The sequence below is a fragment of the Nymphalis io genome, chromosome 15 (assembly GCF_905147045.1).
Source record: "Nymphalis io chromosome 15, ilAglIoxx1.1, whole genome shotgun sequence".
Lineage (NCBI taxonomy): Eukaryota > Metazoa > Arthropoda > Insecta > Lepidoptera > Nymphalidae > Nymphalis > Nymphalis io.
Genome location: NC_065902.1, coordinates 5,177,378 through 5,191,831, shown reverse-complemented (window position 1 = coordinate 5,191,831; position 14,454 = coordinate 5,177,378). Strand labels below are relative to the sequence as shown.

General features: G+C 30.7%; 2 protein-coding genes across 7 annotated transcripts in view; one reads left to right on the top strand and one right to left on the bottom strand.

Moving 5' to 3' along the window:
- LOC126773578 (DNA-directed RNA polymerase II subunit Rpb4) overlaps positions 1–14,454 on the top strand; it is a 226,130-nt gene that overhangs the window by 140,967 nt on the left and 70,709 nt on the right. The window lies entirely within an intron of this gene.
- The window catches only part of LOC126773550 (kazrin), a 92,297-nt gene that overhangs the window by 16,701 nt on the left and 61,142 nt on the right, over positions 1–14,454 (bottom strand). For 4 of the 6 annotated variants that reach the window (XR_007669746.1, XR_007669747.1, XM_050494483.1 and 1 more), the window contains exons 5-10: positions 11,669–11,790; positions 10,951–11,113; positions 8,396–8,523; positions 7,596–7,772; positions 1,621–1,765; positions 1,065–1,217 (exon numbers count right to left, since the gene is read on the bottom strand). Coding sequence is in view for 4 of the 6 variants with exons in the window: in XM_050494483.1 (XP_050350440.1) it covers positions 1,065–1,217; positions 1,621–1,765; positions 7,596–7,772; positions 8,396–8,523; positions 10,951–11,113; positions 11,669–11,790 (888 nt within the window). In the remaining 2 variants the exon portion in view is untranslated. The remainder of the gene's footprint in view (positions 1–1,064; positions 1,218–1,620; positions 1,766–7,595; positions 7,773–8,395; positions 8,524–10,950; positions 11,114–11,668; positions 11,791–14,454) is intronic. The other 2 variants (XM_050494484.1, XM_050494485.1) reach the window with 2 other exon arrangements.

The following is a 14,454-nucleotide window of genomic DNA, read 5'->3' as shown; positions in this document are numbered from 1 at the left end:
GTTTAATTGTTAGTTTAATAAATAAACACCATCATATTTCTTGTACAATCTTTGGAAATGCATAATGTAGAGTGAATTGAATACGACGGATATAATTCATTGCTTTACTCATATACCACGATATATAGCTTGCTGATAGGGCTTTGTAAAAGCCCGCCTGGTTAGGTACCACCCACTCAATACATATTCGACCGCCCAATGGCAATACTATATATATAATACACGTCTAAGTTCCTAAAGTCGGTGGCGCATTGACTATGTAGGGAATGGTTAATATTTCTAACAATGTTGTCTATGGATGATGGTGACCTATTACCATCATGTGGACCATTTGCTAGACTGCCTACCTTTTTTCCTACGAAAACCACTATTTCTTTACAATTTTTATCTTCGCCACTCGTCGCGTTCAAAACTTCTAATTACCTTCAAGTAAAGTAGCCTATACCGGTCAGTGTAGTTTTATGTCGCCTGGATCGGAATCAGTAAGTAACAATGGTTTTAAATTACAACAGTGTATTGAATAATACAGCCAGCGAACCACCCTGTCACACGTAGCTACAGACTGTTCCGCACAACGTCTCTTCCCGCATTGATTTATTAGGCGACATAAGTGTTGCATCGAGATTTGCGCGTTTAGATTAGTTAGATAACTCAAGAAATCAAAGGCTAAAAATAATTAATCCTGTTGGTACTTTGCATAATTATTTCTAATACTTTTAATTGTTTTTAGTATCATTTTTGTTCGAAAAAAGAAGAAATACTATGATTTAGGTTGACTTACATATTTACGTATATGTTTCTCCCGTAACGATTACAGAGAAAAAAGAAATTAATGTAACTCAAATGAAGCCATTAAGTGTACAAGTATTCAATCCTTTAATGATGTGTAAAAATCGATTTGTATTGCTGTTTCGGGTTTGTCAGACAAATTTATCTCATGACAGGCTACGTTGTTAATAAAATGGCTAATACTTCTTATAGGAAAAGTTACTTTACTTTCTAGTGGTACATTGCCCTGTATAGTTTCATACAACGAGTCACAAAAGATATAGTAGTGTACTCACGTTGATATATAGGATGAGCTGAAGAAACGAGTGAGGCGGCATCCGTGTCGTAGGGATCGATGGTCGGAGGAACTCCTTCCGCAGTGGAGTCGGAGAGGTTCCCGCCGCATACGGAGGTGGCGCCGCCATCACTACTACCTGTCACTGACAAGGCTTTATTTCGAAATTATAACAAAGTAACAAAATTATCATTAAGTTAATTTATGTTAGTATTGTTTAATATAATCGTTTTTCGGAAAAGTTTCTGGAAGTTTTTCAAAAGATTATAGATAATTTCGAAATAGTTATTATTTAAAGATTATAAACAAATATTCTTGTTATTTAAAAATGATTAGACTATTCACGGAGTCATGGTAAGATTTTATTATCTTCCAAAATTTACTTGGGACAGGACTTTAAGTAATTACATAGATACAATGTGCATATAAACGACATTAGTTATTCTGACGTAAAAATAGTTTCAAAATATACAACATGACGACGAGGAGAGAAAGTTTACCGGTGACCTACTAGCTAGTCAGCTTTATCACCATAAATATATTACATTATATATTACCTCTAACTCCAGAGTCAGCGCTGCAGCTGCCGCGGTCTCCGATCAACCCTGACGGCCCACCGAGGAGCATCGGCGGACCGATTCCGAGCGACGCCACACTCTCGCCTTCCGACAGGCAGCCGGCGGCTTGCAACTGTCTTCGAGCCTAGGGAAGAGCATAAATGGAAAAAAAAATATATAAAATAATATGTACAGCAAATTATTGAACTCTTATAATTATTTATTTTTATTTCTGCTAAGTATTATTTTATTATATAGACACGGTGTAACTTATTGGCCAACATTTGAATTTTTTTTTAAATTTTTGAATAACTTTTTTTTTTGAGCATATGGGCCACCTGATGGTAAGTGGTCACCAACGCCCTTAGACATTGGCATTGTAAGAAATGTCAACCATCGCTTACATAGCCAATGCGCCACCAACCTTGGGAACTAAGATGTTATGTCACTTGTGCCTGTAATTACACTGGCTCACTCACCCTTCAAACCGGAACACAACAATACCCAGTACTGCTGTTTTACGGTAGAATATCTGATGAGTGGGTGGTACCTACCCAGACGAGCAAGCACATAGCCCTACCACCAGTGAATAATGTCGTTCAAGTAAAGTCTTTAAACTTTTTAGTATAATTAATATGATGATTCACAATTAAAATTTACGACTATGACTTGTTAAAGTGATTTATTTTATTTAGTTTAATCGTAGTCAGAGATTTGTCACTCGAAGCCACTTCGTATTTGTTTTATACTGTTGGTTCTGCTAAAGTTAAAGATGTGATAAAATCATATTATTTTTTCGTACAGTTACTCATAATACTTTTTTTGTGGCCTTTACTTTATTCAAGTTTCTCTAAAGTAATTATATATTTTTAATAATAAAAGGCAATTTATACTTTAATTATTATTAAAAATATAAAATTAATTTAGAGAAATGAGTTAAATTAATTTTAATTAATGTTATTAATATATTTAATATTAATAAAGTAAAGCAATGGTATTTATTGAAATATACGTTAACTGTTAAGTTTAAAATGAAAAGCAAAATACCCTGGATTACGTGTCTCTAAACGAGATTCATCAATCATAATTTATTAGATGTATTGCTATTAATACTAAAATCATATCATATTTATTGTAATATAATAGAAATTTTAAATCGGTGGTAACTTTTAATGATGCCGATGAAAAAAAATATAATGAAATTTGTAAAACAATCATAACCTCACACGAATCTATTACTAACATTATAAGTAACAGCTTATGTTCTATGACTTTTGATAATTCATAAACAAATTCATTACATTATTTTCAGCGAGTATTTTGTGTAAAGTCTTTTATATTCTGTCAATTATATCAGTAGTTAAATATATTATATTTTTGAAAAAAAACGCATGATAAACTACGTGTGATTTGTATACCCGCTTAAATTCACTATTTCGATAGTAATTATATTAGCGTTACGTAGTAATTATTTGTAATATCTCGAATAATTTAAAGCGAAGTCACAAAACCTTTACTTTGATTTTGTCCATTAACAGGATGCAATATTAAATTTAAAAAAAATATAAATAAAATAATATATCTAGTAAATAGTAGTTCGTTCTCAGAGTTGAAACTAACTAAACACAAAATTTCATCAAAATCGATACAATGAAAAACATAAAAGACATAATGGAGTAACTTTTGTATTTATAATATGTTAGTGGATTGTATTTTAATGATGAAATCTTCATAAATGTGTATTAATCGAACACTCAATTGTTTTCGTAACCTCTTTTCTTAAATTATCGTATTTTTCTCATTTAATCTGATATTACGTAAACAGGTTTGCTTAATTTCCTTCTCATTTTCATTGTAGGTAGCAATTTGAAATTGTAATTAACAACGGATGTTGTTGATGGATCGGCTCAAAAGCATCAAGCTTTCCGCTATGGATATGTTAAAAAATATTTTCATCTGTTAAATATTTATGAAATATTTAAATGATTAATGGCCTTACTTATAAACGTTCCTAAGCGACTGTTTGATTAAACATTGATTTATCTCTTTTTATCATTATCTTGGCATCCGAAAGAAGACAGCATTGTTTAATTAATCACCCGCTAAACAACCTTTATAATCAAAGTCAATTATTGTTAATAAATTAATTATGCAATTTTTAACGCGCTTTTATTAAGTGGCTTCCATGTTTCGTCTGTGTTATAGATTTTAAGTATGATAGAAGTTTCGAAAATCGAAGCTATTCATTAAGACTATGGTTTTTATAATTTGCAGTATAATGATTGTTAGTGGCTTAGGTAACAACTATTCATGCGTCGATTATATTGTTATCTATGGCATATGCCTTGCGTTTTGTTATTTGAATACTTACTGTTAAAAATTCACAGTCACAAGTTTTCTGGTCAATATATGTATCTGTATAAATCCGTAAATAAATAAAATCAATTATAACAGTTCGGTTGAATTTTTTTTATGTTATCAATATAGGTATACATAAACTAAAAAAATATTGGAGTACTAAGAAATGTGTTATTGTTTATTAAAATTAAATTAGAACATAACGAGAAAAATATTTTTAATATCAAACGAGAGATAAATATTTTAATAATACTTCCTACCTCTTCAGTCATTGTTGGTATGAAATTGTACAGAAAATATTTAACATTGGATCTGTTTATTTACTGGCCTAGAATAATTTGTTAAAGGATAATTCGAAAGGATTTTCAAGCCACAAAGCTGAAAATAAACTGTTGCGTATTGCTCTTAATTGCTTTATTCGCACTAGTGATTATTCACCTAAGCTTTACTTATTAAAAGTAAAGTTAAATTAAGCGTCAATAGTTCAACTGGCTGATACGTGTCACCGCGCATTGTAGTTACAGGTTCGATTCTTACTGCGTGAGCAATTGTCATGCCTTTGTCTGACATAAAATTAGATTAAAGAGAAAAAAATGATTTAAAACAGGTTTTCCTATTTTAATTTTAAGCTATTGGTTTTAACGGATGTTTATCTTTATAAATAACTTAACAATTAACGTATGTGTTAACCTACCTACCTGTTTCGATAGAGCGCGAGGATGTATTATGTGTTTTGCAAAATAGTAATATAATATTGATAGAGTTTATCTGTGGACAATAGGCCTGGCAGCATACACGTCGTGACTATCATAGATTTCTTTTGTTTTTTCCTGTTCTTTTACGCGCGATTACCAAGGTAATTGTTATCTGGCAGAATAAGCTATCGATGTTATCTGTGTAAATTATTTTTATCGAATAATAATTAGCTAATTTGACCGTGTCTCGATCAAATGTCCTTAAATTCGTAATTTTGTAATTAATTACATTTTCTTAATTGATATTTCACTTCTGTCCTAAAAATATATTGTATAAATATGATCACATATTGTGCCCAACGAAATCTTTGTTTGCATTCAGCCGTAAACCATTAATCATTCATAATTATTCTAAATCTGTTTTTTTATTTTTTATTTATGCTTTCATTTTAACTACCATTGTAGTGTACACACATCTACAATAATGTATTAATTAATCTTTTATTATGTGAATATATATTATCTGTATCTATCCATCTGTCATCTCGGATGACACACATCGATATATTTTTATTATTATATTTTTATACACAATATATTTTTATTATTTTATTAATTACTATAGAGATTACTGTCATATAATAAATACATTTTTAAACAAGCAAGTTTCTTTAACATATTTATAAAATACATTTATCATGAACGCTAAGTTCGTTTCAAAAATCGATAAAATGTACCAGAATTTTGTGGTGTTAACCTATATTATTATATTAACCTTTCATATTGTAAAAGTTCTTGTTTTATTTATTATTATGTTTTTATTATTTAATATTATTTTATTACATTATCGTAATAAAGTGGAAATAGGTGAGTACAATGTGAGAAATGAGAAATGGTGTAAAAAAATATTAGCTGAAGTAAATTAAAACAGTCAAACATTAAAGACATTGCAGATATCCAGTATAATTCCCAAAGAAACTAGAAGAAGATTTTTTTTCTATAAATATTCATCAAAAGATCCTATTTAGATTTAGAATTATAAGTTGATTGTATTATATTAATTATTGTATATATTTATAATTTTTTTAGTGAAATATTTTTAATACCTGTCCAGTTACAAATTTGGCAGAGTTACATGACATAAAATTATCTCGACGTCATGGGTTAAGTGCTGGGCGGAAATAATAGTAGATAAATATTTTACATCAAACACTAAAGATCAAGTCCGTGCGGAACGATTGCAAGAATGTTGTTTGATAATTTCAATTTTTTGCGTGCAAAATTAACTGGTGAAACGGCAATATCGATAAGATAAGACAAGGGTTTCGAAAAATACTATTATTGTAGAAGACTAAACAATAATTTTATTAGTACATAATAAAGCTGCTTTAATGTTATATATTTATGTTTTTCATTATAAATTTTACAACTTACAAGTCATTACATTAAGATGAATTCCATTAATTCAAGAAGATTGAAATTCTACGCGTGTTGTTCCTTATTTCCTACGGGCTTTCATTACTTGACAAGGGTTGTCTCTAAAGACAAATCATTGTAGTAATATTTGATGAGCCCTTTTCAGAGGTCCTTATGTGTTTGTACTATATATAATAATTTTTGCTTCTAGTGTTTTCCTTTCAAATATTTTATATTTCACGAATTATATGCTACAAATTATAATAAATAAGTGTTAATTTTTATACTTTTATATCAAAACAATTTTAGTGATACCCACCCACACTCCATGTATTTTAAAGCATGTCACGAGACATCGTTTTGTTACAAAAATACGTTTTATTCCTTCGACAAAAACTTTAATTTGCATTATTAAAGCATAGACAAATAAACTTCTAGTTCAGTGTACAACGTACATATACAAGGATATCTATGTGCTCGTAAGTATCTACATACAGAAATACTTCAATCGAATAATATATGAAGTACATTAGTAGATTGATTTACATTACATAATTATATGTATATAGTCGTCCGCCGCTTGACCTTTGAGTCTAATATAATTCACTGAACTAACAATAAGCTATTACATAGCAGAGATGTTATCAAGCATTCCTGACCGTAGTCGCCTAAATACGTTCAACCGTAATACCTATACTCCAAAATCGACTACATAGCATGATTATGTAATAGTCCTCCTATTAACACGCACGATAACAGCGTTGGTCTAGTGGCTTGTTTATACGGCTGCCGATCCTCAGGACCTGGGTTCAAATCTTGGGTCAGACCAACAAATTGTTATTTTGTTTGAGTGTTTACGTAGCTCGAAAATCAAATAAAGCCGTTGGTCTGTACGGTCGTTCCTCTTCCCATCAAATGATGTATGAAATGTGCGCTTCAACGGTAAAATGAAATGATTAAGCGTATGTAATGTATGTATGTAACATTATAATAACACTAATCATTTAAAAATAAATTGTATTTTAATTTCCGATTCAAATTTTAGAAATTAGACCACCAGTTCCCCTGAATTTCTTCTAATTCGGAAGGAATTGAAAAATCAGGGCAAATTTTTTCAACAATATTCCACGTGTGTGCAATTATAAGCCCTCGCCTTTATAAAATAAATAGTTCATTTAAAAAAAAAACTATTTGAAAATCAAGATTTTTACGAATTCAATCAGTAAATATTGTGAGACGAAATCATGTCAATTGTTGGCGCATAATGGCTTTATTATAACAGATGAACGTCAAAGACAATATATTAGTCTTCTACCAAAGCGACGTTTTATTGCCTGTAAGTTTATGCGGGGAAAGGAGGTGAAGGCTTTAACTCGCTTTTATCTTAAATCAAAAGATACCACCAACAGAATAATTGAATGACTTTTATAAATATAAAATGTTAATATTTATAAAAATATTTAAGTTGCAAACAATGAATTAAAGTAATGTATAAATAAAACTGACTTCGAAAAGTTGTTCCCTCGCGTGTCGCAGCTGCGTGTCGCGCGCACTGAGCGCGGCGGCGAGCTGCAGCGAGCGTTCCGCCTCGTCGCGCGCGTGTCGCAGCAGCGCCGCACGCTCGCGCTCACGCTCTGCGCGCTCAGCACCCAACGCCGATGACGCGCCGCTGCGCGACCGCATCTGTACGCGAAACACACTCTAATCTATCGATATCGATTTCGTTTAATCGTATGTTATATTTTACTTCTCTCCTTATCCGTATCTACAGTCAGTATAACTATTAGAAATGTTTATCGTTCATAAAAGAATGGATTAATAATTTATTAACAGTGACAATGGTAGGGCACAGAACTGTTTTATCATGAATATTTTTATTGATTTTTAATGAGGCGATTGTAATATATCGATAGTTTTGGAGTGATTATTTATTTGTGTGTACAGTGAAAAGAAATATAGAACGAGCTGTACTTATAGTACAAATAAATCCCGTTGTACAGCACGAGTATCATATTAGATTATTGCTAAATCACGAACGCATGTTTCTTGACATAAATTATTATGTCATTTATTGAAACAGTTTTTGTTTTATTTAAAATAGCATAATGCTAAAATGAATGAATGAATGTATAATAATTACTTTTAATAACTTGTATTGTTTCATAAATACTTATATAATAATTTCGTACAATCGGCATTGTAATATATTAGCAGTCAGTAATTAATAATTCATCGAAGATTCGTATTAAACTTGTATCAAAAAATTAGCTCAAATAATAATAACACCTAGGAGTCCTCAACGGTACCTGCTCATAATTTCTAATGAAGTCCCTGAGCTCCTTCTCTTTGTCCTCGAGAGTCGCATACAATTGCTTCATCTGATTCAGCAAATCAAATTTCTCCGCTTTGAGCCGCTTCTTGTCGGCTTTCAAAGCTGCAATAAAAGAAACTGTTAGTTTTATGCTTGCTACTCTGACGTTAATGTATTTTTTTCATTTTCTTCAACTAGTCCGGTACACGAAAAGGCTCTACTCTGAAAAGTCTTACTTAGTTATTCTTGTAGCGAAAATATTCCAAACATTTTTTCAGGTAGTTGTTACATTTATGTGATATAAATAACATTTATAACAGTAGGAGTAGAAAACAAACACTATAAAAATAGCGAGAATCACCTACAAAAGTATTAAAATTGAATTTAATATTACACTGAAATTATATATATCAGTATTCCTTTATCTTACAAAACTGATCCGTAAAAATTAAAGCACAGGTGTTTTTTAAATTAAATATTATTGATAACACCATTAAAAAACATAATCACATTTTTTAACAAAAAAAAACAAACCATATATGAATATGACAGCACAATGCCCTCCAACGATTAAAAAGCTTACACGCTGATAAGCGCCCTTTGATCGATGCTTCATTGAGCGCATCAAATGACTCGTTCTACCCTTATTATACATTTGATACGTTCGGTTTGATCATATCGTGATTTCGGATAACATAGTTTAGTTTCTGATCAAACTCCACGTCTATTTTGTAATGTCACAAGCTAAATTGAGACAGTTAAAATCACATAATTTAATATCTTTAAATACTACAATACTGGAAATTTTAACTTACACTTAAATTTGCACTTAAAAGCACTTTGTCATCATCATCCGTAAATCACTTCTGGCAATACTATGTCAATACAGTAGATTCATGGTAAGAATAATAGTAAAGCCAATATATTACGTCCTTGGAAATAAAATAATGCTTAAATAATTAGCGAGTGATGTTCCGTAGTGTGATATGTATATATTTTATATAATAGGTAGGCGGATGAACATATAGGCCACCTGATGGTAAGTGGTCCATCAACGCCCATAGTCATTGGCATTTTAATAAATATTAACCATCGCTTACATTGCCAATAAGCTACCAACCTTTGAGAACTAAGATGTTATGTCCCTTGTGCCTGTAATTACACTGGCTAACTCACCCTTCAAACTGGAACACAACAACACCAAGTACTGTTGTTTTGCGATAGAAAATCTGATGAGTGGGTGGGACTATACAAACGAGCACTTGCACAAATACCTACCACCATCAAATAAACAAAATAGTTCATTTTAATATAAACAAAATCAATAACAATGGCAGTAATTGAATCGATAGGTCGCATCAGATAAACTACACTATAGTCACATTATATACAGTTCCAAAAATACCGATATTACTGAGAACTATCTCGCAATTTTAGCCGTTATTAAATTGTTATAGAGGCTATTTTGATTCGTTTCCAAATAGTGCAATATCACTGATACTTCCTAAAAACCATTAACGTTAACGCTTGTCGTTACACTCGTCACGTAGGGTGAAACATTTTGACGTATTGGATTACAAACAATCTTTTTTATTACCACCACAGTACTTTATTTTAAGCTTTCAGGTGTTATATTTTTTTTACTGACTACGGAATTAAATCGAATTGGCAATAGTGCCTTTATATTTATTAACCGTGGAAAATTGATGTACCAATTTATACTATTCTTGATCATGTGATATGTGTTATTATCTATGTCGTTAAATAAAATAAATATTATTTTTTCGTTATTATAAAAACATCAGTAAAGTTTGGACTTGAATCTAATTACTTTTTCGTTTCAGGAGACTTATATACGCTTAGACCTTGAAGGTAAAGTCTTCACTAAAAATGTCGGTGAAAGTCAAAGTCCAACTCAGGAGTAAACGTGACTGGTAAACTAATTTACCCTTACTTTTCCAACCAGATACTTTCTAAAACATTATGACTTTAGTTTATCAAACTGTCGGCTTCCTACTTCTTTTTCCGATCAAGAACGGTTGCTTGAACAAATTGCCTCATTTCGTTCACTTTACGGCATTATGAAATATTTACTTTGTAGTTACATTCCTGATGAAAGTCAAAAGTTGTTTTGATTAAATACTGTATGTTATATATAGAGTACAGTAACAGTACAGTAACAGCCTGTTAATGTCCCGCTGCTGGGCTAAGGCCTCCTCTCCCTTTTGAGGATATTTTGTTATATATAATACATAGGAATAGGTAAACTGTTCATTTATGTACATTGAAGATAGTTAGTGTTATCGTTATTAAATTTTATTCCCATTCCAAAAAGTGATAATAATAATTAAAATAATTAGGAAATAATTAGGATTTGCTTTAAATCTCTTTCCGAAACGATGTTGTATTTAAATATAAACTTATAACTTTATGTGTGTACTTATTAATGAGCCCTAATAGTCCAGTGACTAAAAGGCGAGAATCTCAACTGAAAATTACGGGTACTATATATATATAAGCACATATCTGGTATAGTAATATAAAACTTACAATTAACAGCTTCTCTAGCCAATAGAAGCTCCTTTTCCAACTGCTGCGGATCGAGAGGTGGGCCCTCTTGTGCGTCTCCCTGGGCCCGCTCTATCAAAGCACTCCCCGCCTCTCCCCTCTCCGCAGCCGCTACCAACAAACGCCGTACACGCGTCAGTTCCGCCTGCATGGAGGATTAATAGCTGTCGATTTATAAACTTCTCCCGATATTACCATCCGTAAGCATGTTAAAGTGAGTCACGCGAGGTATCTACTTTCATACGAGTATATCTACATACTGAGCTTGGATCGTTTTATTTTAATTTACTTATTTAAGGCATCCCTTAACTTTGAGTTAATACAAATGTTTGTCTTAGAATGTAATAGAAGATACTAAAGTACTTTAAAAAATTCTTATTTTTTGTAATAAAGGATACTTAAATGGGTATATTATTAATCATAAACACAATTCAAAAATATATGTATTTTATACATCTAAATATTTATTCAATTAGGTATTTGCAATTTAATTTACTTTTTACATCTGATTTACAAACCATGAAGTTGCTTTTATTATTTTAAAATTAAAATGTAAGACAAAGCGACATTAAGGAAACAGGTTATTATTCCACTGCAATAGTCTTTAAATTTACAGAAAACATTTAATAAGAGACAGAATTTTTCTTTTTCCTTATAAATAAGGAATGATTCTGAAAAACAGGGAAAATAAAAAGGCGACCTGCAGACGTTCGTTTTCAAGACGTAGCCGGCGGGCCAGCTGTGCTGCGGTGAGCATCCCCGGGGACGCGGGCACCTCTTCCTGCCGCGACCGATCCGATCGCCCACCCGGGGAACCGGAACCTGTTTGTATTTACTTAGCAAATATAACATACTCCTTAAGGTCAATTGAATAAGATTTAAGTTTACTTAATGAGACTTAAGATGTCTTGTGTCTTTTTTACAAAAAAACACAAGACATCACAAAATATTCGACTACAAATTGTAGATTCATCGTCTCAATTAGATTACACAAGTCTTTTTGTGTATTACTTGAATTAGAACTTCCTGCATATATATTATACAATCACGACCATACTAGTACTCTTTTATTTAGCCTAACGGTTTGACCGAGTGTGACTTACCGTAACCACTAGCTGACTAAAAATATAAAATATTCTTGTATTTTTAATATTTCCATCAGAAATTTATAAGAAAACCATAGAACTTATCAGTTATTTTGTTTCTATTTGAAATAGCGTATATAAATTTATTATATATAGCCATTAGGTATTTCCCGTTTCATTAATATTGATCATAATTGCGACGTTGCAACGTTATCAGCTTTTAATATTGTGAAAAACTGTCGAAAGTTATGTTGGTTAATGTGTATAAATTTAAACTGTTATGGGGACGTAAACGTTGCACCAATGCAAAAGTTCTCCCAGTCACGAAAGCCCGTAACCCCGTCCAGACGAATCGATTATTCGTTTTATCATGCGTCAGGGCGCAGGACGCAGGTGTGTATGCGACCTGTTTTATTGTAAACACTCAAATCTATTGACTTCAGAAGTATTGTAACTATTGTACAAGCTACAGAATAACTTGTATTTATTTTGCTACATATGTTCTTTTGTGTTTATTTTGTATTTATTTTATCTTTTGTACAGGAAAATTAAAATTTGCAATTCTATATATATATACAATTATATATATATATATAATTGTATATGTAAATAAATAAAATAGCTCTAAAATATTTTTAATAACCAACATAAGCCTTTTCATTCGAAAAGAGAAATAAATAACTAAAGCGAACCAAGTAAATGAAAAGTACATAACAGCGAATTTATTTACTTCTCACGACTACGATTTTCCATTAAAATGTCTAGACAAATAAGTAATGGAATGTTTTATGGTATTATTTATTATTCATTTACATTTTTTTATATTAATGTAATGTAGAAATTGAATTTATTATTATACAGATGGGAACCACAGATTATATAGGTTTAATAGATTGTTTTACCTGGAATTACACCGCAATAAAACCCATTTCTTAATTTATTTAATTACATTTTAACCATATATATATATATATATTAATTTTAAATTTAATTATTATTTTTAAAATTATAATATATACTAAACATATATTAAGTTGGAATATTTGTTGGTTAACCGCGCTGTTCACAAGAACTATCAGTACGATTTCAATATACCTTTTTGCGTTAAATAGACCGTTATACGTTATACCATAATGAGTAGAACATTAACCATAAAATAATATCCAAAAATAACGAGGAATGAACTGCTATCGATGTCCAACCTGTTAAAACGTGCGTTTATATTTGTATTTTCATTATATGTTATTAAAAGAACTTAACTTTGATTTTAATTAAATATATTATATATTATTTGATGCTTATATGGCTGGCGTGTAACGTGAGGTCACTTTTGACTTTTTTTCTATAACATACGCAGTTATAATGGAGTTACTATAGTATGTGAATAGAGATACAATATATGTTATAAAATTACAAAAGAATAAACAACATTTAATTATTATAAGAAATGTATATAGATATATCATCAAAACGTAAATAAACTTTCCCCCAATAATAAATCAATTAAGTTTTTGGGTGACGTCGTCAACCTACTTTAGTAACGAACTGCAGTAAGCATACAACAAGCTCTTCAAGCTCCATACTTTATTATTTATAAGTAAAAGTTGTAGTATCATAATTGAAAGAATTAAAAAAAAACATCTGTTTATTGTTTGAGAAACAAAATAATCACACACCTCGTTAAATAAAAAAGGCAATGTTACTTATGTGTGTTGTATAATTATTTGCTATGATATTCTTTTATGGCAAGTACATGTTAAATATAAGAGTGAATCAATCGTCTCGCTAGAATTATGAGTATAAAAGTCATTAAGCAAAGTTATCCTTCTTCGAAAACTACGATGTATATTGGTTTGTCGAAGTATTTTACAATTAACTAGTGTGTTCAACTTAAAATATTTTCATAAACAAGTGTACAAAATTAACTTTATTTTTTTTATTTTTGGATTTCGCGATGTAAGAAAAGTGAGAAAACTTCTAATTATCAGATGCTAATTAAAAAGGTAGCGAAAGCTAAATGACAAATTGCAACATCAGGCGGAAAGTTTCTTTCTTCCGAAGTTAGCTGGCTGTGCAGTCGCAAATGAGCTTATTCCCTACGGCAGTGGCTCATTAGTGCCCGAGATATTCCACTAAGTCGACGAGCAATGTATGAAAAGTATCTTAAAATTGCCAGAATTTATAAAAAAACTACGAGTATTATTAGATCAATCCTAACATTAATATTAAAGTTGTATATTTTAGTCAAAATATCAAAAAACTTCTAATATTTACTTAAAGATTATTCTTAGATAGATAATAGCAGTATTTATAAGATTTTTACGCATTTGCATAATCGTCAAGACAAAAAATATTTTAATTAGAATACAATGTCAATTTTAATTAAAATATTTTATTATTA